This window comes from Abramis brama (assembly GCF_963993115.1).
Source record: "Abramis brama genome assembly, chromosome: 7".
Classification (NCBI taxonomy): domain Eukaryota; kingdom Metazoa; phylum Chordata; class Actinopteri; order Cypriniformes; family Leuciscidae; genus Abramis; species Abramis brama.
Window position 1 is genome coordinate 44,051,366 of NC_139969.1, and position 25,845 is coordinate 44,077,210.

Sequence of the window (25,845 nt, forward strand, 5' to 3'; positions counted from 1 at the left end):
GCCAGCTGTCTCCAGCTGGCGTTAGCCTATAAGATTTCAGTGAAAATGAGGAGGAAGGGAGTTCCCATATACGTCTTTGACGTAATGTTGAAGTGACCGCCTTGAAAGGGAACCAGGGATGATCGCATCCTGGGCAGAGAAACACATGGAGTAGACGAGGTCGGAGTCAAAAGGTTACTAACCACTGACTTGTGAGCATCGGCGCGTGATGTTTCAAGCGCGAATCGCCGATCTCGTAGCTCGGCCTGTCTCTCTAGTAGGTCGCGGATCTGCTTCTCCACGGATTCCAGCTCTAACTGCACAGAATGCAGCTCGAAGGTGTCCTCACCTGCACTCAAAGGTAACGTTAGACACACATCCGTTATATTCGCCATTATAGCAGATGTGCTATAATGGCGATTTATAGCTTTCAGTGATACGGTTATTGATATTGTGTTATTGACGCGCACGCCCAGTTGAGAGATCTATCTGGTGCTCACTGCGGCTATGTGACAGCAGCTTAGTTGGTAAGTACATTAAATATTATTACATCTTATTGATTGATTAATAGAAATAACTCATATCTATGTTTATATTTAAATTAATCATATTTTAGTTTTCTGTTGACAGTCTTGACAGCACGAGGCTCGTTGACAGCACGAGGCTCGTCATGGCACCCTGGAAACTGAATAATGCATTTATTGTTAATGAAAAGTTAGAATAATTAAGAATAAGTATGAACAACTTCGAGTTTCAGAAGAATGTTCACATCATTGAGGAAATCTGCTTTTTATAAAGCCTCAGTTTGCCTTAAATGTGCGTTGTGACAGGATTAAATTAAAGTGTCTGAACTATTTTTTACAGTCTATGGTCTGAACTCGTTCTTTGAAAAGTGCAATGAAATCTATGGCGTCAAATAAAAAGTCAAAGATCGACACTTTATCATAAAATGCATTACCTTTTTGTAAAAAAAGCAAAACAAACAAACAATAGTTAATCCAATGAGGTACATTCGACGTCTTTGTGGTGAATAACGTTACTGGGTTTACAGGCCCTTTTCACGATTCAAATGCATTTAAAAGTGCGACGAGAAGTTTCGACAGGAATATATCTCAGCAGGGAAAGGGTTCAAAGTTTCTGCAAATGTTAATTTGACAACTTTTGAAGAAATTGACGTAGTATAATTATTGTAATGCATATATTCTCTAAAACAATCTTTGGGCAGTAGGCTATACATTTAAACGTGTAAAAAATATTAGTTATTATTTATTACTTAAGGTCAGCCTTACTATAAAATACAGCAATACATAAAATAGTATTATGTTTTACTCGTAATGGTATTAATGAATCAGAAGTCTTGCAAATTAAAATTAAATAGGAAATAACTTTTGTATTGTAAAATAAGATGGACAGGGACTGTATGGATGTGCAACTTATTAGATTTATGTATTTGTAAATATTTTTATGCAGTGTTTTTTCATTCTGTTTTTAAAATGCTATACCTTCAACTCTGCAGATACAAGAAATGGAGAGTGGCTCGAGGCGACACAGGCTAAAGCCTATGCAAGATGCAGAAGACCACATTAAGTCAAGAACTGACAAGCCAACTCTTGAGCAGCAATACATCAACAGATTTAAAGGTACACCAAATACTATAAGTATCTGTCCTGGTTTGTAATGTCAGAGTACAGTACAACAGTACATTTGAAGACATGTACAGTGACACTGGAGTGATGAGAGCGTTCAGTGCGTCAAGGAGGGCTGTGTGATATCACGATTTTAGATTGTGAACTATTATAATATATCCACATTCTGCCTTTGTAGAGATAAGATATAGATATGATAAGGTGCAAATCAGTTCTCCATCCCAAAATACTGTCCAACATGATGCTCATTCACATCACATGTTTTGCAGCACAGCGGTAGAGTTACGCTCACGTGACATTGCAAATCTCCGCCATCATGAAAGCTTATTGTTTGCGTGTGTTTTAAAGCCTTGCCAGTTAAACTCTTTATTCACACGCTGATCTAACATGCGCTTAAACTGTCAAATACATGCAGGGTTTCCATAAACACCATAGTTTAATCTTAGTTCATCTTAATTGAATGTGAACAGTTACGTGTCAGTATATTAATCACTGGGTTGTTCATCTTATATATATATATATATATATATATATATATATATATAAACAAACAGCTCAGGTACACACTACATCCAATATACAATGTGTTCTTTTTGTTGGTAGTTGTTGAACATGTTACAGTGCAATGTTAAAATGGTAAGACAATGAGGCTCTTATATTAAATATGTTTTTTCATCTTTCAGGACGAGGAGTGTTCACCAAGCAATTCATTTTAAAATGGGATTTTGTGGTTGAGTATAAAGGCCTATTCACACAGGAACAAGAATCCTCTGGAGTGTTTCTTTTTGACTTTCCATGGAAAGGAAAAATGTGTTGGTAATTAATTTTTATCCTTGATTGATACTTTGATAACATAATGACAAAAACTTGCAATATAGGCCCTGTCCCAAATGGCACACTTCATGCTCACATGTATCTTGAGGGCTTACAATCGTGTCTGTTAAGTCCACAAGACCGTAGGGTGTCCCATTCTTCATTTGCTCGCGAGTGCTCCCTTTGCGGCTGCTATACGTCCTCGATTTGCACTTCTGTTGAGCCTGTGAGCTCCACTGCAGACTTCAACCCCACAGTCAAAGCGGAATTACATCATGAAAGTGTGGACTCTGAGGAAGACCGCAAGGGTTTAGGGTGCCATTTGGGACAGGGCCAATGTTTACATGTTTAGAGTAATTTTTTTTTTAGAGATGCACCGATTGATCGGCTGGTGACCGGATTTGGCCGATTTTTATGTGATCAGTCTGACATTTTCGGCGTGCATGTTAATCAATGAGCGCATTCACACCGTGAGCAGGAGCAGCGCGTGAGCAGCAGTGAAGTGGGGTTTCAGCGCCGAGTCTATTTGTGCTGCGCTTCTCACGCTCAATTAAAGTGAAAGCACACTTTTGATGGACAAAATAAATATGATTTCACACAAAAAGTGCCCAAAAATGAAAAGAATTTGTATGTCTAGTGTGTTTTACCAAGAACTGGAGTAGGCTATGTCAGTAAGAAAATGAAGATTTAAAAAAAACATTTTTTACCCATTCAAACTTGTTTTTATTATTCAGTTTGGGTAAAAGTATATGGTGGTTTATAAAAACAAAACAAAACAGGAATTGGCTAAAATCGGCAGGTCAGGCTCAATGAGAAATTGGAATCGGCCTTGAAAATTGTAATTGGTGCATCTCTAATTTTTTTGTTTTTGTTTCTTTCTCCAGAAGATGAAGTTTGTACATGTTCATCTTCAAACATCATTGTCATGTTCAACTATTTGTCATTTTATTTATAATTATATGGACCTTTTTTATGCAGCATGGATGCATCTGAGGAGGATGGAAGTCTGGGAAGGCTAGTAAATGACAGTAACAAACCTAACTGCAAAATGAAGGTTGTGACTGTCAATAACAGCCCACACTTGTGCCTTTTTGCTATTTTGGATATTTTTCCTGGGGAAGAAGTCACCTACAACTACGGACCATCAGAATGGCCGTGGAGATCCCAGGTAAAGAATGTTCTCTCCCAATATGCAGTATTTTCAAAGAATCTAGACCAGTGGTTCCCAAACCTGTCCTGGAGGACCACCAACACTGCACGTTTTCTTTTTCTCCCTAGTCAAACACACCTGATTCAACTCATCAGCTCATTAACCCATGTGATAATGAGCTGATGAGTTGAATCAGGTGTGTTTGACTAGGGAGAAAAAGAAAACGTGCAGTGTTGGTGGTCCTCCAGGACAGGTTTGGGAACCACTGATCTAGACAATGTAAGAATGTTGTTGTGTACACATTTGTCTTTATATTCATTATTTTGCAGAGTACCATTACTATCACAGCTTGGATGTCTGAATAACATGAAAGATTTCCTTTACATCAAACTTTGCTTCAGTGGTCTGAAAATTTGTTGATATTGATTTTTAGCGGTCGTTGTAGTGTTCTTGCTCAGTTTTCCTTATTTGTTATATCCCTAAAACAAGTATTGTTCATATTTTCAAAATAAGGTTGCTTCAACCCAGTTAAATAAAAATAAGGTTTATTCAATTCATATTTTAAATGAATAACTTCAACAATAAATGTAAACAGTAAAAAATTTAAGTTACAAAACCATTCAACTGTAGTGTTTGTGCTTATGTGCTTATTTTAATATCCAGGTGTTCATTTTACATTATGACCATATAAAAAATAGCATAGAAACAGTCAAGTTTTGTATTGAAGGCAAAGGTGTTCAAGACGTAGTTTCAGTTTGTTGCCACAACCAGACTTAAACATCTACGTTTGGTATTGTTTTTATCCTGCAGCTTCTTTAGCTCCAGCAAATGTCTACAACGGTATTTATTTTCATTCTCTCCTTTACAGATGAATACAGACGTTGCAGACAAAACACCCTGTTTGGCAGAAGCAAGTGCAGAACAGGTATTGTGTAGTTTTGTAAGAGACATTAACATTTATTCCAGGTGGATTTTTTATATTAAAGTATGTTCATTATAGTTAAGTGTGCTTATTATACATCTGCAAAGTAGAAAGTTGATATATAGAGACTTGATGTAGAGCCAAGCACTGTGTGAACCTGAAAACACACTGCATTGTGGGGACAGAGCGTTTACTAGGACATTGTAGTTAGGGTTGGGCGATGTCCCCTAAATTGGCAGTTGACGATGTTTACAGTAAAACATCGCGATGGACGATGATATCGTCCGAAGAGAGAGAGAGAGTAGCTACTTCTACTGTGTTTACGCCACGGGAATACTCGGCTTGGCATTTTGAAATATTTATATGTTTATTTGGCCGTTTAGGCTCGCAACCGAAGACAAAGAATATGCTTGTCCGTGTTGCGCTCGGAGCGCGCGCACAGCATCCTGTCAGTACAATTCAGGTCTCTTTCGCGACTTATCGCGCTTTTAATATTTCTTTTCAATATAAAGCACATCCTGCTCTTTCTCATTCATTCATGTTTTATTATTAATAACTTTAAACAGAATCGTCAGCTGAAATCTGCGCGGATTATCAACAATACGACACATTTATAGGACATAAAGGGTCTCTGCGGCAAAAGTGAAAGTACCAGCGGCCAGCGGGTGAAATGTTTCGAAATGTCTCTTTGAACAGTAAAGCACCCGTTTCAATAAAAGGATATATTAAAGTTTATATAGCCTACTTTTACATTTTCGCTGCTGTTCTAAAATGATTTTCGCCATCACCTTAAACAAGCAGCGGCTGCTTGAATCCCAGTGCAGGAGCTGTAACTGTTAGGTTACCACAGAAACGTAAGCGGTTAGTTGATTGCTGTGGTGACTCGTGACACTCGCGAACAGCACTGAACACGCACGTCTTAATTTTTTTATCGTTCGTTGGTAAAGGGTGAGAGACCTTGCGAGCCACATGATTTTTGCCTAAGAGCCAGGTGTGGCTCGCGAGCCAGGTTCCCAACCACTGGTGTACACGCGAACACGAACTGCCGTGAGACTGGGCTGGTCTATCACAGGGTGGGGGCGTGGCATCACGATGGTGGCTCACCATCGTGATGTCGGTCAGCCATCACGATGGACGATGATATCGTCCATCGGCACAACCCTAATTGTAGTGTGTTAGTTATGTAGGAAACAATAGGCAAGAGATTGTGTGAACCTGAAAACACACTGCATTGTGGGGACAGAGCGTTTACTAGGACATTGTAGTGTGTTAGTTATGTAGGAAACAATAGGCAAGAGATTGTGTTAAACTGACGACACAGTAGCAGCTTCTTTAGCACACTGAATAATTGTGATATTTGACAGCGCCTGAGTGGTGCGCGTCCGTCTCTGGCTCAGCGCCAGCCAACTGCGAAAGCACGATTTGAATTTAGCAGTTGATCACGTGATGCACTGGCCATTCTACACCGGTGTAATCGTATCGTACGCTCCATGGACCAGCCAAGACTGATCACACAATAGACAGTAAAAGATCACACCGGTTTGATCTTACGTGCGAAATTCAGTGATTCCTCTGCGTACCACTAGACGGAGCCTGCGTACCACACTTTGAGAACCACTGCAATAGGCAATCCTTCTTCTAACTTATTGAAGTCACTTCTCAAAGATTTAAATCTTGTGGATTTTTGGTGTATACAGAATACTACTGCTAGAGATTACACATTTTTCTCCAATAGACATAAAACATTTTCCCGGATAGATTATATTTTTCTTAGCCCAACCCTTATTGCAGGACATACGTCCATTACTATCTTACCAATTCTACTATCTGATCACTCTGCACTTTTATGCAACATCGATCTGCCCAACATTAAGACATAGGCCCCCAGGTGGCGTTTAAACACATCTTTACTAACTAACTCTGGATTTCTTAGTTCACTCAAAGTACAACTAAAAGATTTTTTAGATATTAACGCAAAGGGTTGCTCTAATCCACAAGTTTTATGGGAGGCCACAAAGTGTTTTATTCGTGGTTTCTGTATTTCATTCTCCTCAACTTGAGCTAAAACAAAAGCTTCCCAGATCACAAATCTTGAAAACAAAATAGAATCATTAGAGAACCTACAAAAACATAGCTTCTCAGATGATCAGTCCAAACTGCTGGCATCCTTAAAAGATGAATACAATACATTGGCCGTATCAAAGGCGGAATTTATCTGGCATGGAACCAGACAAAAGTACTATTTTGAAGCAGAGAGGCCTAGTCATCTACTGGCTCTTATGCTTAAGGAATGTGAAACAAAAGCTCACATTCCAGCAATAAATACAGGGCAAAATTACTACTAATCCGCAGGCCATTAATAATGCATTCTTAACATTTTATGAAAACTTATACAAATCAGAGATTTCTTATGATGATGCTACCAGTAAACATTTTCTTGACAAACTAGACCATCCCTGCCTCAAGCAAACTGACCAAGATGATCTGGAAGCTGCATTAGAGCTGGATGAACTACACAGAGCTGCAAAATGTCTCAATAAAGGCAAATCGCCTGGCTTGGATGGCCTCCCTCCAGAGCTTTATCTAGAACTATGGGACATGGTGGGCACACTCATGCTGAATTCATTTAATTTTGCAGTCAGAAGTGGGACCTTCCATAGAGACCAAAAAACAGCACTCATCACCTTACTCTTGAAAAAGGGAAAAGATCCTTTTGAGTGCTCTAGTTTTAGACCAATATCTTTACTTACAAGCGATCTCAAGATATATGCCAAAGTACTCGCTCTGCGCCTGGAAAAAAGTTATTAAATCTCTAGTCAATGAGGATCAAACAGGATTTATCAAGGGACGCTATGCATCTGATAACATGAGAAGGCTGTTACACATTATAGAGGTTGCAGAGACACACCCAAATCCTTGTGCCGTATTTTCACTCGACGCAGAGAAAGCCTTCGATAGGTTAGAGTGGAAATATATGTGGGCAGTTTTGCAACGTTCTGGTTTCAGACATAATTTTATAGCAACGATCAAGGCGCTCACCTTTAGCAAGTGTTCTAACAGGTGACATAATCTCTTCTCCTTTTACTCTGCAGTAAAGTAAAGTTAGGTGCAGTTAGGTGATATATATGATACTCAAGGTCTTTGCTCCATTCAAGATTTAAGAACACGCTTTTCACTTCCTGTGTCCTCTTATTTTGTTTACCTTCAGCTAAGATCTGCCTTAAATCACATATGGAGTTCCCTGGAACTCTCCTCTCCCCTCACATCCCATGTTACAATGGATTGCACCATTACTGGGCAGATCTTCTGTCTCTTTAATATATAGTGCACTGATTCAGCACAGTGTCAAGGCTTTACCAATTTAATCCATATGGAACAGGGAGTTGGGAAGTTTAAACATAAAATTAGATTGGGAGAGAATATGGTGCAATTTAAGTATGACTTCTAAGAACCTAGCTCACCAACTAATTCACTTCAAAACCATACATAGAGCCTACATCACACCTTATAAGAGATTCCAGATGAAATTACAACCTACTAACAACTGTCATATATGTAACAATGCTTCACCTGGAACGTTTTTACACATGTTTTGGGAGTGTCCAGTTATCTCTAAGTTCTGGTTGCATGTAAATTCAGTTTTAGCGGATATACTTGACATTTTTTTATGTTCCCAATCCTGGTTTCTGTCTCCTTAATGATAATTCTGATATAAATCTAAAGCAAATTCAGTTGGTCTATTACTGAACCTTTTTGCTACTGACTTATAAAGCCCTAAACGGCTTAGCTCCAGTCTATTTAACGGATCTTCTATCGCACTATAATCCATCGCGCACTTTAAGATCACTAAATTCAAGGCTTTTGGTCATACCTAGGATATCCAGATCCACCAAAGGAGGGAGAGCATTTTCACATTTAGCTCCAAAACTCTGGAATAGTCTTCCTGATAGTGTTCGTTGCTCAGACTCGTTGCTCAGACCCAGTTTAAAACTAGATTAAAGTCGCATCTCTTCAGCCAGGCATTCATATAATATTTTTAATCTTACAGTTCAAATTACAATCCGGCCTCTAGTTCATAAATGCCAGAGGAGAACTGGCCCCCGACTGAGCCTGGGTTCTCCCAAGGTTTTTTTTTCTCCATTGGGTCACCTGATGGAGTTTTAGGACACCATTAGGTCACTTGATGGAGTTTTTAGGTTCCTTGCCACTGTTGCTTTTGGCTTGCTGAGTTGGGGATATTCTGGGGATATTTAATTTGATTTTATCAATCAATAAATTCCACTAGAAACAAACCTTGTTGTATTATTTTAATTTAATACTGTGAAGCTGCTTTGATACAATCTGTATTGTGAAAAGCGCTATACAAATATGTGACCCGTCACGGAAACCAGGGACACAAGTCGGCAGCACAACTTTCGCGCAAAATGAGAAAGAAGTGTTTTTATTCAAAATTGGTGATTTTCGTTTTTTTGCAGAATCTGTTAGTTGAGATCACGAAGAAGCCTCTCCATGTTTGAGATAGCAGTATTGGTATATTTAAAAGCGTACATTTTTATGTTGAAATCGGCTTGTTTTTCGGAGATTCTAGCACGCAGTAGGGGCGTGTCATTGTCGGTGCGTATTTCCATACTGAATAAGCCGGCGTGGCTACTTATTATGCAGCGCTCTGGCCGGCTCTATCTGATTTCAAAATTCAATGAAGATGGACGCCAATAACATTACGATGTCCAGCAATCGATTTAAATAGTAGGTTACATGGGGTTTAATTTGTCGTTTAATGAAATGTAGCCTAATACATGTTGTCAGTGCCAATACATAGATCCGCCTGTATAATTAATGTGTATATGAATGGTACAGTGGTAGAGCTTTCGCCAGCCGTGTCAGAGGTTGAGAGTTCGAATCCGCCCTTGTATAGGTTTTTTTTTTTTTCTCGTATAGTTTTTTTTCTCTCATCAAAACGATTATGTTCATCAGTGGTTGTATATCAAGCAGGGACACGCAAACGTTTGAATTATTTTGTTATTTCAACAGAACGAATAGATATCCGCAATGGATTGAAGCGCGCGTCGAGTGAAGACAATGCAGTGTGTGCGCGAGCCACACGAGTAAACACTGTATCTGCGCCACTGATTGCAGCGGCAACGAGCACTTTGATCACTTGATTAAAAAAAAAAACACATTTCAGCGCTAGTATCTTATTTAAAAAACGAACGAAATGAATGCTCTGCCAGTTAACTGGAGATGTTTTATTTAGAGAATTTGTAGAATTGGTACATTCAGGGGGGAGGGGGAGACGGGGGAGCTTTACAGGGGGTATGACTTATCTAAATGAGATGTAAATGAGCCCTATTGTCATTCCCAGAAGGGTGAGAACTTGCCAATCTTTAGAAGCAGATTTCTACATTTCAGTTTTTTTGAGTGCCTACCTTCAAATGGCCACAACTTCTCCAAATATTATCAGATTTCCATGTGTTACACATCGTTGGAAAGCTTGAATACTACACTTTCAGAATATGCGAATAACTCAAAATGCCCCAGAACCGACTTGTGTCCCTACTAGGGCTGTCCCCGACTATGGATTTTCATAGTCGAATCAGAATCGTCATGTCTTGCCTATAGTCGACTAATAGTCGAATCATGTGTATGGGGGCGGGGCTTTAACGTTTCAAAGCCGCGATGTACAGAAAATCACACAAAGATATAGAAGAAAATGTTTAAAAACATTTTGGATCAATAAAACTAAGAAATAACATAACTCCAGAAAGGCCACACGGCAGACAGGATTTGCATTTCACATGCAAATCAAATTAAATCGGCTAAATTACCTGTGCGAGCAGGCCAGCCTACAGCACAACATCGATGCACCGAAAAAATAAACAATTAATTTACTAAAATTAAATTAGAACAGAATAGGCCTATACCTTTATAATAAATAAAAAATACAAAACGAAATAAATTAGAATCAAGTCACAAGATGAGGAGCAAATGTGTGCAAAATGTCTAAAGTGCAGGGGAACATATATTCAAAACACAAGTCACAAATAGTTAGATTAGATAACCCTGACAGATTAATAAATAAAATAAAAATAAAGAAATTATTAAAATAACGATAGTAGCCAGAATTTTCAACTTTGTCTTTTTAACTGCAGAAACAACAATAAATGCTAAACTGGAGAGGCAGTCTTTTTATCTAAAAATGTTCACAGCATCCAAAAATCAAATTAGAACCGGCTGAAAAGTTTTGAAATCACTTGTACCCTAATATAACGTTACCTAAACGCGAGAACAAATCCAGTCTTTCACTCTGTCTGTGTCCGTTGGAGTCTTTTCAAATTGTGCGCGCGGATAAAATACATTCTAACGTGAAACCCAGTCTATGCGTGAAACGTGTTAACGTTGGCCAGCAGAAGTGCGATCATGGTTTTCCTGATGCTAAATCCAGCCTTGGAGAATATCCTTTCTGATGGTGTACATCCACACTTTAGATTTTCTTATCCCAGACATTGTTAAAGATTTAAATCCTTGCCGCGAAGACGCTCTCTGTCGGTCACGGATCGAAAGTGAAACTTAAATCTGTCACGGGGTGTTTGGATTTATTCACGCACGTTAAAAAATATTTATTAAAAGCTTCTTTCTTTGCACATTTTTATATACAGCATTATCATAATAGGCTGAATATTAACGTATTGACATAAAAGCTAGTTCTATGTGAAATTGAGCGCCCTCATATAGCCAAAGGGGCATGATCCTCGTTTCATAACACCTCTGCGAAGATTCGACCATGAGATCGGTAGTCGAATCAGGCTCCTCCTATCGAAGCATCGAATCTTCGACTATTCGGGGTCACCCCTAGTCCCTACTTTCCGTGACTGGTCACATATACTTGACTTGACTTGACTTGAACCGATACCGGATCGTCCTCGTCTGCATCGTAGAAACTTATTTTCGACACCCCTATTCATTATAGTTAAGTGTGCTGCTTATACAACTGCAAAGTAAAAAGTTGATATAGAGACTTGATGTAGAGCCAAGCACTGTGTGAACCTGAAAACACACTGCATTGTGGGGACGGAACGGTTTACTAGGACATTGTAGTGTGTTAGTTATGTAGGAAACAATAGGCATGAACTTAAACTGACACAGTAGCAGCTTCTTTAGCTCTAGCAAATGTCTACAACGGTATTTATTTTCATTCTCTCCTTTACAGATGAATACAGACGTTGCAGACAAAACACCCTGTTTGGCAGAAGCAAGTGCAGAACAGGTATTGTGTAGTTTTGTAAGAGACATTAACATTTATTCCAGGTGGATTTTTTATATTAAAGTATGTTCATTATAGTTAAGTGTGCTTATTATACATCTGCAAAGTAGAAAGTTGATATATAGACTTGATGTAGAGCCAAGCACTGTGTGAACCTGAAAACACACTGCATTGTGAGGACTTAATGGTTTACTAGGACATTGTAGTGTGTTAGTTATGTAGGAAACAATAGGCAAGAGATTGTGTGAACCTGAAAACACACTGCATTGTGAGGACTTAATGGTTTACTAGGACATTGTAGTGTGTTAGTTATGTAGGAAACAATAGGCAAGAGATTGTGTGAACCTGAAAACACACTGCATTGTGAGGACTTAATGGTTTACTAGGACATTGTAGTGTGTTAGTTATGTAGGAAACAATAGGCATGAACTTAAACTGACGAAACTGAACTTAAACTGAACTTAAACTGACACAGTAGCAGCTTCTTTAGCTCCAGCAAATGTCTACAACGGTATTTATTTTCATTCTCTCCTTTACAGATGAATACAGACGTTGCAGACAAAACACCCTGTTTGGCAGAAGCAAGAGCAGAACAGGTATTGTGTAGTTTTGTTAGAGAACTGACAACACAGTAGCAGCTACAACTGCTGTCAATACCTCTGTGGTCCACAGTTTGGCAAGCACTATACTTTTGGTTTGTGAAAATTCAAGTGTGTTCATTTTAAATCTTCAAAATAGAAAATAAGTATATAGAAACTTTGATATAATATTTCTTAATTGTATATACTTTTGTTATAAAAAATATGTTGTTAGTAGAAGCTAAATTACATTCTATCCCACTCCTCTTCCTTCCTAAATAGTGTCACAAACATGACTTGGTCCATGCAACTGTGTCATGCCTGGACAAATGCACAGTATGCCTGGGATCGGGGATGTCTGCTCTCAAGTGGATTGGTTTCAAATGTAAAGGTGAGTACATACATGCATACTTGCATACACTATATTGCCAAACGTTTTGGGGCGTCTGCCGATACATGTACATGAACTTAAATTACATCCCATTCCTGATGCGTAGGGTTTAATATGGAGTTAACCCTTTGCATCTATACATTTTTATCCAGACATCAATAGCTGTATTAGTAGCAGTGATACTGACCTTTATACATAAAAAGATGCCAATGAACATGAAGTATTTAAAATATACTGTAAAATATACAACTTTGTCTCTACATTAATTTGGAGATTAGCTGTGAAATTATTACATTATAAAATATATAAACTAAAACCTATAAAAACGTAAGAAAAGTCATATAAGAAAAGTCTTCACAGAGATATAAAGAAATCACAGACTCCATAACACACTGCTCGGCAGGAGACATTAAGCCCATATACACCGTTAGCAAAGGGGGATTTCAGAAAATTATCCACAGACTGAGTTTTTACAAAGCACATTACATCCTGCTCAAATGTCCCTGTTCGTCTGGACAGAATGTTCAAGATATTTTATTTTTATGAGCATACAAATGTTCTTATTTTTCTATTTATTTTATACTGTTGTACTATTGAGACAATAACAAGTTTGTAGTAATGCAAAGATGTCATTATTTAATTTAGTAAAAAAAATATTATTTTAACTATTAAATAAATATTATTTGAAAAACTGTTAATTTAGTTGTTGCTAAGAAATACACATTTCAGCATTATCACTAATCTGTGTGCATTTTCCTTGAACCAAGCAAGTTGACTCATGAAACCATTTGTTTATTATATCGCAAGCGCAATATTGACCTCAATAATCGCAATGACATTTTCCCCAAATCATGCAGCCCTAGTACATGCATGTGCATATATATATACTGTATATATATATATATATATATATATATATTTCACATTTACATAAATATATACCCTGTGCTTGACACTTGAAACAAGATAAGACATTTATCAGACGCTTAGGCTCTGTTGTGCAACGAATCATCCGCCATTGTCTTGTCATTCATTTTGCCTTACTCTCGTCAGGTGATCCGTGAACTTTGATTCCTGCTGCACTGTGTGTGACTGCAGCATGTGCTGGCTGAGCACATTAGCCATACGTTTACAATAGTTTATGAAGCAATCGTTATCCAACTGAATACAATGTTTTTTATTTCTATAAAAAAAGCATAACAACAGTGGAGGCGGTGCTGAGGTGGGCACCGTGATGTAATGTAAACCTAGCGGTGGCATATTCTATGCTAATTTCACCCTCACGATCCGTCATGGTGATATCACGAGACAGCTTTTCACCTCGACGAGAAATATCGTCACAGCCAAAATCAGCAGGTATCAATAGTCTATTTTCGTCATTAAAAAATTATACCGAAACGAGGACTGAAGATATATGAACTGTAAACTCAGCAGCTTTTGCTTAGAATTTTGAATACCAATCATGCTCAATATTAATCATTAACTAGGAACTTGCGTGCATTCCCTTCAAATTAACTTTATCTCACTTTTTAAAATGAATGAAATTGTTTAATGAAGATTATTTAGTGATTAATGATTAACTTAAAAAATGCATTTTTATGATTCTAATACTGTAAAATAGCAAAATGTGTTTTAGTGTAGATATATTGATTTATATTAACTGCCTGTTGTCTTTCAGTTTGTTCCGGTGTGTGGCACAAGGGTTGTCTCAAGCAAGCATTGCCTGAGGTATGTCAGATTTACTTTTGTAAGTACCATTACATTTGTTATTTAAAAAAAATACTGTGTTAGTTAAACATGTATTATATTTTTAGGATAAACATGATTTCAGCTCAGAAGATGATAGTGAATCAGATGAGGACATGCATGAAGATAAGGATTATGTACCAGACAGCGACTCTGAATCTGATTCGGATGCAAGTTCTGTGGATGTCTCTAGTCTGTCCCAGGGTCCCCTCTCAGGGAATATTGAAGCATTTGATACTAGAACAAAAACCACAGATGAAACAACAGATGACAAAGCAGGTGTTAATGGTATAAACTACTGTTACGTTTGTCAAAAACCTCAGTCTAAACTTGCCAGACATCTAGAGACACACAAGACAGAAACAGAAGTGATGGAGGCTCTCAGTTTTCCAAAACGTTTAGTAAAAAGACGACGACTTCTGGAGAAATTACGTAATCGTGGTAACTTTCAGCACAATGTAGTTGTTCTCAAAAATGGAACAGGGCAAATCAAATTAAAAAGAACTTCTAAGCAGTCTAAATTTATTCACTGTGTCTATTGCAAAGGAATGTTTTCCCGCAAAGAATTGTGGCGGCACTCTCGCAGATGCCACTTCATGCCAGAACAGGTTTCCGGTGGGTCTGCAAAGCCCAAAGTCTTGGGCTTGGCCACAACTGCTCAGTCTGTGTTCTCTGAAAGCATTTCTCAAGGGGTTTGGAAGCTTCTTGACCCAATGAGACAGGATGATATAACAACAGTTGTTCGTAATGACTTTGGCATTTTGCAGCTGGCACAAGCTCTGTACAACAAGCATGGAGCTGATACTACAAAATATGAGTATATTCGTCAGAAGTTAAGGGAACTTGCACGTGTGTTGTTGGTTTTGCGTGGTGATTCGTTATACACCATTGAAGATGCTGTTAAGCCTGGAAATTTTCACAAAGTTGTCACAGCTGTGAAAAAAGTGTCTGGTTTTGATGAAGAAAACAACTCTTACACAGCACCAAGTCTTGCTCTAAAAATAGGGCATTCTCTACAGAAAATAGCTGACATAATTCACTGTAGGGCTTTGATGACACAAAATGAGGGCTTGATCAAATCAACTGAAGCTTTCAAGTCACTGTACTCCACAAAATGGTGTGAGCTTGTATCACACTCTGCCCTCAACACACTTAGTGAGAAGAAATTCAACAAACCATCGACCTTGCCTTTTACCCAGGATGTACAACTTCTTCACACTCACCTGGAACAGTCTGCAAAGGCTGCCTTTGAAAAACTGGAGAAAGAAGCATCTCCCCAAAGTTACGCTGACCTTGCAAAAGCCACTCTTGTTCAGACTATAGTTTTTAATCGAAGGCGTGCAGGCGAGGTGTCCAAAATGCACTTGAAGAACTTCATTGCTAGAGACAAAAGCCCACTCCATGTTGATGTGTCCTTGGGATTAACCAAGTTTGAAAAGAAACTCTGTGAGCACTTCACTCGGGTAGAAATCAGGGGCAAACGTGGACGAAAAGTGGCCGTCCTCCTAACACCACAAATGGTGAAATCGCTGAATCTATTAGTCAGCAGAAGAACGGAATGTGGTGTGCAGGATGCCAATATATTTCTCTTTGCTAGACCAAAATGTTCAAGTTACTACAGAGGTCAAGACGGCTTGAGACTTCATGCAGAAAAGTGTGGAGCCAAAAAACCTGAATATCTACGCTCAACCCAGCTTAGGAAACATGTTGCAACCCTTTCACAAATTTTAAACCTCAAAGACAACGAGTTGGATCAGGTGGCTGACTTTCTCGGGCACGATATACGTGTCCACCGTGATCACTACAGACTGCCTGAGGCGACAATTCAGCTTGCGAAAATCTCGAAGCTACTTTTAGCAATGGACAAAGGTTGTCTTGGAAACATCCAGGGAAAGTCACTCGATGAGATTCAAATTGAAGGTATTTTTACATATCTATTGCAAAATGTGCCATATGTGTTATTCCAATACCAATCTCAACATTTCCATACAAGAGTATTGCACTTAATTAACGTTATGATTTCAGATCAGATCCAGTTGACCGATACTGAAGATGATGCAGATGATGAACCTGATGGCAGCAGTTCATTTGGCAGACAAAATGAAATGTCATCATCAATACAAGAAGCCTGCCAGAATGGAGGTAATTATAATGTATTATTTTTCTTTAGACCATTAAAATAAGGTAGTGGTGTTCGGACTGAGAAGTATACCAAGGTACTGTACCCAAGACTGCCTGTAGGAGCTGGCAGTATGATTAGTATGATTAGTTGTGTAGTACTATAGAATGTGAAAGCAACTTTGACTCGGGTCCGTATTCATTTAGGAAGTAAAGTAACTTGCAAATGTTGTGTTGTGACTTGTTTAATTTTTTATGTGTTCTTACTGGGCCACCGTAAAATTGGGGTGTAACAGTTAAAATTATTCATGGTTTGGCTTTGTCAGTTTTAGGGGCACGGTTTCGGCTTGGTTCGGTATGTTCAGGGGAAAAAAGGACTACTGTCAAGTAAAAACAAAGAAAATAAGAAAAAAATAATCAAACTACAGGCAACAGCATATTTCAATAAATTCAAATAAGCAAGGGATAATCCACGGCTAGCTGTGCATTTAACGAATTTAATGCACGATGTGGAGGCATTTTAGCTAGGGCTGTAACGATACACCAAACCCATGATTTGGTTCGCAGGGTTTTTCCTGGCTCAAAACAAGGTGGAGGTGGTAAAATCCTGATCATGTCCTGATCAATCTACATTTTAAACATAAATTCATTAATCTGGTGCACTTTGAGTCACCCGAATCCACTGTTACAAATAAATAATCCACCAGCCAACTGCCCAAAATATGAAATTCTCTGATTTAGATATCTGCATCTGATCATCACATTACAATTATTCATATTCTCAGTGTTAAGCATGATGATATCTTAACATATCACACTGAAGTAGGCTGCTTTAAAATGAAAATTTATTTTAAATAAAAGTTCTTATTTTGACAAAGAAAGAAATTAAATTACATTTCCTTAATAACCTAAACAGAAGCTTTACTCCCTTTAAACTTAAATGGTCAATGTTTCATTACATCACTGTTGGAAAACACTCTTATGAGAATATATTTTGTGTACCTTTATAAAGGGCATTTTTTCCCTAATTTTATTTAATGTATGCTCCATCTTTCATTTCAAGTTCTTCAATTTGATCAATACATTCAATTAGAATAATAAGACATTATAGGCTGTTAACAATCAAAACGCTGGGAAACACGGTAAGACATTTATATTATTATCAATTATAGGCTATCAATCGCCACTTACATTAAATGAAATAAAATCAGAATCATCCTCGTGTTTTCGGTGATTCCCTTGTTATTTTATATTTAATTTTTTGATATTGGCGTTTTAATCAGGGCATTTGTCCGGTTGGGCAAGTACAATTCTCTCTCACTTGTCCCTTAAAAAAACCCCCAAAAAAACACGTGTCTGACAATCATTAATGTCGAGCCCTGACATGTTTCCTTGATTGGTTTCCCTGAAGAGAATTACGTTGTTGAAAACGAAAGTAAAAAAGTGACGCACGTTTGTGGTGCTTTACCGTGATGAGAGTTCCGTGTCCGTGTTCCTCGGTTAATTGGAATGTTATGTTTTTATTACTTGGCCCGCCCGACCGGCGAATTATGATACGCGCAGCACTATCGGCAAACTATACGGTTTGAGAATGGACACAGGCCGGGAACCCACAACAGAACCGTCACAGTGGAATTTTTTTTTATCTGAGCATGTAACTTGAGCGTGTGAGTTTTGTCGAGAGCTGGAGGCGGCACAAAATTTGACGGAAAGCGTCCGCCTTGTAATTTGAGTAGTTTGATGCAACTCATTAGTATTAGCTATTAGAAAATCACCTCCCCTCCCCATATGCACGCACGCATGCATGTATAGGCTACACACATGTGAGAAAACCGGAGTGGTGTGACGCTTAAATATAACTTAAAAAACGTAATGCGTTTCATATTTATGTTTAGATTAAATTAAAAAAATAACATTATGTTGATTATATAAAAAGGAAACCGTATGAGTAATGAGATGGGTAAGATAGGATCATAAGATGCCCAATATATCAGGAGACATTTGGAGTGGGTCAGACACTTAAGTTTCATTTTGTATAAATTGTATCTTAATTTCAATCAACCATTTGCCTGGATTTAATAAATAAGAAGCAAATATAGAAGACAATATAATCAGGACACGAAGGTGTCGCGTGTGAACTGCAGCGCGTCTCATAACCGAAACTCAGCATATAAGCTACTTGCCTCACAGACCTGAGAACGTATAGAAAGCTTGAAATGTCCACTTCAAAAAAAAATTCAAATCGAAAAAGAAATGGCCTACTCTCTGCTTATGTAGGCTAATCCGTATGAAGTGTGCATTTCTCTCTATAGGCGCGTTCACTACATGCGAAGATGGCAAGTTAGCATCGCCAACTTTATCTTTGCAACCAGAAAACACTAGCTTATTAATAAACAATTAAAATGTATCATGCTGCATAAACATTACTTTTGCCGGTTCTTTGTGGCAAGCTTTATGCATGCGCTTGAATATAGGCAATGTATTACGATTACGCTCATTATGGTTTAGTATTCTTTCCCATGTATATTTAAGTAATTAAATTAATATAAATATGCGATTAGACTAATGGCTTAAATGAACTACTACTAGTCGACTAGAAAAAAACGTAAGTCGTGCACGGGCAGCCCAACTGATTTCACATATTTTCTAACCAGCATGTCACTGTGGGCATTCTGAGCGAGCGGCGCTGTGTGGACTGAGCGAGCGAAGCATACTCTTCAAAAAGGCGCTCTCGCTCTGGAGGACAGTGCTCCTCCACGTGAGATTTCTTTGTAACATACACATAGCAAATATTTTTTTATTGTTTCTCGAAACATCATAGTAATTCCACACCGGCGATGACATGACAAATCATTTAAATGTCTTGACGTCATCAAATTGTGAACGGTTTGTGAGATCGGCCAAGTTTAGTAAATACCGAATGCCAATCGAGTCGTGAAATGTGATTATCGGCCGATACCGATCTCCGGCTGATCGATCGGAGCATCCCTACTTTCTACAAAAACAAACTTAATGAAGGGGTCAAAATCATGTCTGCCCACTCCATTTGTCTCCCAATATATTGCGCATCTTATGATCTTACTCATGCTTTTCACTTTTCATATAATTAACATAGATGAAATAAAAAAAATTAAACTAAATCATTTTCTTTAATGACTAGGCTACATCACATAGGCCTATTAGCCTACAGTACAGAGAAATTTAATGTCGGAGCAGGGTTTGAGCGAACGCCATCTGAGCATGTGGGGGGAGAGGTACGTTTTTCGAACAATCATCGAATATTATTTTGCTTGATATGCCAATCCTTAATATTTGGTGTTTTACATTCCTGTTTGAGGTCTCTGTGAAAGTTTTAAAGCAGTCTTGTAGTGCCACTTTCACAGCGGTCACGTCCGTAACGGAGAACTGTCACGTCCGTTACATTTTTTCCACATATATGCGAACACGAAAAATAAAATATAAAATTTTCTCATATTAAATATAAAACGCATGTGTAGACTGATATTTTTCTAATGTCTGGACTCCTTTATTAAGGGAGTATGGATATATAAACAGACGTTTCAATATATTGGTATTAAAGGTGCACTATGTAAGAATTTTGCAGTAAAATTTCCAAAAACCACTAGGCCAGTGTTATATATTTTGTTTAGTTGATTACTTACAATATCCCAAATGTTTCCAACTATTTGTAAATCATGAGAAAATTGCGATTTTAACCAAGGAAACGGGACGTGTGAGCAGGTGTGAGGGAGTCGCCAGTAAATGGCGTCATATCAGAGTTACCCTCGGTTTCCGCTCGTACTGCCATAGTAACCATGGCGACAGACGTGGACAACTGGGTTACGCCTAGCGGTAGCGGTACGCTCACGCTGTTGTTTTGTTCAAACATTTTGTACCATGGCAAGCAAACATTTTGTACCATGGCAAGCAGACTTTGAGACAAGAAGAGGACTAAAACGAGGATCAATATAATATGAGATGCCGAAAGCTCCACGTCCGCGACTAACTTCGACTAACACACAAGTGGTGTCTGTCAAGAGTGTTGCATGTACTTTATTAAACAAGTGAGCAAATGTTATATAGCATAAAACAAATTAATGCTATATAGCTCAACATGATGAAATGTTAGAATTTGACCACTGTTATTCTAATTTTGATCTGGCTTACTGCTAGTCTCATACTGCCAACAAACTAACACATAGAATAACATTATAACTTTCAACACTCAAATGCTGTTTAGTGTGATAGTGTAACTGTTAGACCAAGTGAAACAGCGCTGTGTTTCCTCACAAGTTTCATTCGTCTAATAAACTGACTTGTGTGAGTAGGAATTCAGCACTTGCGTGTAGTTTGGTAGAATGAAATGTCCTCATTCCTTTATATCCGCGAGGCTCGTGGGACTCGCGTCTGGCGCTGATATCTGTCTCTTATTAGCAATCGTGCCCTGCTTTACTCCAGTCATGTTAAAAACATCAACGTATTCACTCATCCATAAACATTATTAGATCCATCAGCTTGACGACAAGATCCATAATTCCGCGTAATGCGCCATCAACCTACGCCTTTGTTATTGTAAGAAGTTAGCTACCCCTAGCGGCGAAAAAAAAGTTACATAGTGTACCTTTAAATGCATTTTCTGATCATTTATGTTTCATGTTTTGACTGCAAATGTCCCATCCATAACGCTGGAATTGCCCAATAGTAATTTAAAGACGTGGTAACATTGGATCTGGACGGGAAGGATAACTCTGGGAGGTTTCAAATCGCATATCGTTACAGCCCTAATTTTAGCCATTTACAACTTAGCAAACCTTAGATTCTATTTTTGTTCATAAAATGTCATAGAAATGCATGTATAATCAAAGTTAGATGCATTTTGTAACATTTTGTGAACTAAATTGTAAATGTTTGTAACTTGTAACTGATTTTTTTAATATTAAACATTTCACATTGCAATGTTTTCTTGTTTTTATCTTTCTTGTTTTTAGTGACTGAAAGTGTTGAACATCGTGGGAAGAAAAGAATGTGGTCAAAAGCAGAAGTTGCTGCTGTGATACGGCATTTTAAAATCCACATAGCCAAAGGCCATTTGGCCACAAAATCTGAGTGTCTTCAATGCAAATCTGCTGAAGAGCATGTGCTACAAAACCGGTCAGTACAAAACATTAGGGATTTTGTGAGAAACAGAGGTATAACAGCCAAAAGGAGAAGTCAGTATGAAAGTGCATGAGTGCTGTTCATGAAATGCAGCCATAAGCTTTTACATTTTGTGAGACTGTTTTAGCTTATTTTATTATTTTTAAATGTTGCCTCCTTGCTGTCTTGTTCTTGGTTATTTACACTTCACTTCTTTGTTGATGTGACTGGTTTCCAATGCGATGTTCCAGTTTCTGTATTCAGTGTAGCTGATTTCTCATTTGTTGTTGTTTTTACCACCAATTTGTTGTTGTTTGTTGTCGTTTTCCACCAATGCAATAACTGTGAACTGGACTTTGCATCGCTGCAGCACACACCATTATACACATTTTTCCTGGTTTCTAATGATACTTCACCTCATATACAATTTTTTTCTTGTTTGTTATTTGTCCATGTTCCCTGTTTACAAAATATGCTATTGTTGATCTCACTTAATTAGTGTATTATTCATATTTTCCACCAATGCAATAACTGTGAACTGGACATTGCATCGCTGCAGCACACACCATTATACACATTTTTCCTGGTTTCTAATGATTCTTTGCCTCATACAATCTTTTTCTTGTTTGTTATTTGTCGCTGTTGTCGATCTCTTGCACTTCATGAAATTGCACTGTCGATTGATGCTGTGATGTAATCTTGTTGACAAATTATTATTATTATTAGTTTCAAAGGGATAGTTCACCCAAAAATGAACATTCTGTCATAATTTACTCACTCTCAAGTTGTTCCAAACCTGTATGAGTTTTTTTTCTTCTGCTGAACACAAAAGAAGATGGAAGAGTGAAGAATGTTGGTAGTCAAACAGTCGACAGTAGCCATTGACTTCCATATTATTATTTTTTTCCTATTATGGAGGTCAATGGCTACCGTCAACTGTCTAGTTTCCAACATTCTTCACTCTTCAATCTTCTTTTGTGTTCAGCAGAAGAAAGAAACTCATACAGGTTTGGAACAATTTGAGAGTGAGTAAATTATGACAATTTTCATTTTTGGGTGAACTATCCCTTTAAATGTTGTATCTGCATTGTTGGCAAGATAAGTGTATTGCTGTTCACAAAAGCACTTAATTGCTGTCTGTTTTAAAGCACTTAAATATGAAATACAAAACCGTAACATGGTTAAAACTTGTTTTTTTTGTGTGTTTTTTTTTTACTTGCTCAACTGCTTAGTTGCCACCCCTCAGAGGCCTCTTTAATGAAGGGGAGGTATTGTTTTTTTATTACCAGCGAGGATGTTTCATTGAAATCTTACGGTTCTAAGTTGTTGAAAACCTGCAAAGAAGATAAGAAGGCAGTTACATGCTTCTGACACCAGCCCTAATCCAATTAATACTTTAGCACTACTACAGGGATAGTTCAAAAATGTAAATGGTCATTTACTCTCCCTCATGTTGTTCCAAACCCGTAAGACTTTCATTCATCTTCAGAAAACAAATGAAGCTATTTTTAATGAAATCTGTGAGATTTCTGTCCCTCCATTGAAAGTCTGTTCAACCAAAACTCTGATGCTTCAAAACATTTATAAAGAAATGGTAAAACAAATCCATATGAATGGAGGTGTTTAATCCAGTCTTCTGATGAGACATCATGACTTAACCGATTGAATTCAGGCTTTCATTCACATACAAACATTGATAAGTGAACATACTGTACATAAGAGGTCAACTGTACCAGCTTGATGCACAGGAATGAACCTCTTTAAATTAAGGTGAAGGTCAGAGTAATGGACGTGCCGAAAGGTGAATTGCTACAACAGAAACTAAGCCCTAACCCTAACCCTACCCCACACCCTGACAGGCTACTTTAGTGACGAATCATAAAGACCTTTCTCCACACCCATTACTCCCTGCCTGCAGACACCCACACTCTAATTAAGGGGTGCGTTGAGGGAATCTTCTCAAATGTGCCCATTTTGAGGTTGTTTTGAGGTATGAGACTTGCAATGTGTTTTTGTTTTTTTATTGTAGAGTAACCTCTTATTTTAGTACTTAAAGTTGCAAAAAGATCTGCATTTTATATTGAGTTTCTAGTCAATTTGGTATATTTTCTCTGCTATTTGTCAGTGCTTTATATTAAATAATATTAATTAGGCAACATAGCAGATCAACTGAGGAGGTAATTTATTCAATTTTGGAGAAATTGATGAAACGGTTTAGTAGATGGATATGGTTAATCTTGATTTACAGAAAACAAATTATACTGTATCTGGTAGTCTGGAAAATACAGTTACTCCATATATCCTATATTATATCCTATTTTGTAGGAACAGCTTGGTTGGAAAGTTGGTTAGACCCATAGGATGTGAAAATTCGTCTCAAGTCATCTTTATTTCTATAGCGCTTCATACAACTTAATATTACGACAAACTTAACAGGTAGAATGCAAAGGTTTGCAATGTTATTGCTGCCAATATTATATATATAATTAAATGAAAAGTCTAAAAAGCCAGGGGTGTCTAAAGTGTGTCCTGGAGGGCCACTGTCCTGCAGAGTTCAGCTCCAACCCCTATTAAACACAGCTAAATCAGCGAATCAAGGCATACTAGAGTCCTCCAGGCAGGAGTGTTGAGGCGAGCTGGAGCTGAACTCTGCAGGACACGAGTTGGGACACCCCTGCTCTGTGTTAATATTCGTGTTTGCAAAGTGTCAGAAAAAGCAGCTGTACCTTGTCATCTCCTCATTCTGACATTATATGGCTTCACTTTCAGTCAAACATGGTATGATCACTCTACATGAATCCCAGCGTAATCAACAAAGATTCCCACAGCAAGTGTGGCAGTGGCAGCTGATTAGAGGCATTCATTATGACACTACACTTGGTGATATTGATATGGGTGCATTCTCTTGTGTTTCTTCAGTTTTCTTTCTGTAAAGATTTGATAGGGACGGTCTCAGGACAGGAGGCCTCTCTTATTTGGTTTGGCAGTCCACTGTTGGGTTATGTGACCCATTAGCTGGATATGTTTGTGAGGGGGTGCACTATTACTACTATCAGTGAAGTAACCCAACTGCTAACTCGGCAGTGAGTGACCCAAAACCTAGTAACTATAGTAAAAACAACCCAACAAAAAGGACTGAACCCAGAATATATATATATATATATATATATATATATATATATATATATATATATATATATATATATATATATATATATATATAAAACCCAAACAATTTTAACATGTATCATATAAATAACCTTAAAGCTACAAACAAACCTTTCTGGCTTTGTTTTTGTGTAGTGATTGTTAACTTTCATGTCAAAGACACGTCATAGTCCCAGTAAACCCATCTGTCTTTGCAGTGCAGTGTGTAGTCATGTTTCTTTGTATATGTTAATGAACTGTGATGTCATTGTGACATCACATAGTCCTTGTAATCCATTTGTCCTCATAATCCTGGTTTTTGTCTTCTAGGACACATGTCCTTGTAAGTCAGCAAAAAATCAGGGTGCCATGTATCTAGTTTTATAAGGTGTAAATAAATAATAGAGTTTGAGTTTTGAAGCCATGATTTTTAAAAGCATTTCCATTTTTATTTGAAAGCTCTAGCATAAAAGGAAGTCATAGACCCCCTAAACCACCTTTTTTTCTGGTTCGAAGAAATTGTCCTTATAAGTCATGCTTACCTGTATGTGTGTGTGTGTGTGTGTGTTTGTGTGAATCAGACTGATTTGTTCAGGATATGTTTAATGTTGTATTTCAGTTATCGTTGTGTGTTTGTTTGTGTTTGTGTGTGTGTGTGTGTGGGGGGGGGGTTGTGTGTTTGTCTGAGAGAGTGTGTTTGAGTGTATGTGTGTGCAAGTCTGTAAAGAATATAATCTGTAAAAAGTAATAAATTCATTAGTTATGAAAGAAGAAATAAATAAATAAAATACTAATGAAATTAAAATAACAGAAAATGCATTTGTTTTTTTATTTCATCAATCCATTATCAGTGCCTTAGAAATGTGTGCACTAATACTGTGTGCCCAAATCACCTGCCATGTTGTTTATAATGTGACTGCAGGTTGGACAACATACATTAAACAGTGAACAATGTCTA

The 25,845-nt window shown here is 37.8% G+C and overlaps 1 protein-coding gene across 1 annotated transcript; it reads left to right on the plus strand.

Annotated features, from left to right (window-relative positions):
- Positions 1-1,504: 1,504 nt before the first annotated feature.
- On the plus strand, positions 1,505-22,479 carry LOC311087555 (uncharacterized protein; the record flags this gene model as incomplete). Its single annotated transcript, XM_084120879.1, has 11 exons — positions 1,505-1,619; positions 2,309-2,441; positions 3,417-3,606; positions 4,457-4,513; positions 11,718-11,834; positions 12,311-12,367; positions 12,632-12,740; positions 14,419-14,468; positions 14,555-16,406; positions 16,512-16,628; positions 21,593-22,479. 11 exons carry the CDS (start codon positions 1,505-1,507, stop codon positions 21,832-21,834), a joined length of 3,039 nt encoding a protein of 1,012 aa, XP_083977005.1. The 3' UTR covers positions 21,835-22,479.
- Between the last annotated feature and the right edge of the window lie 3,366 nt (positions 22,480-25,845).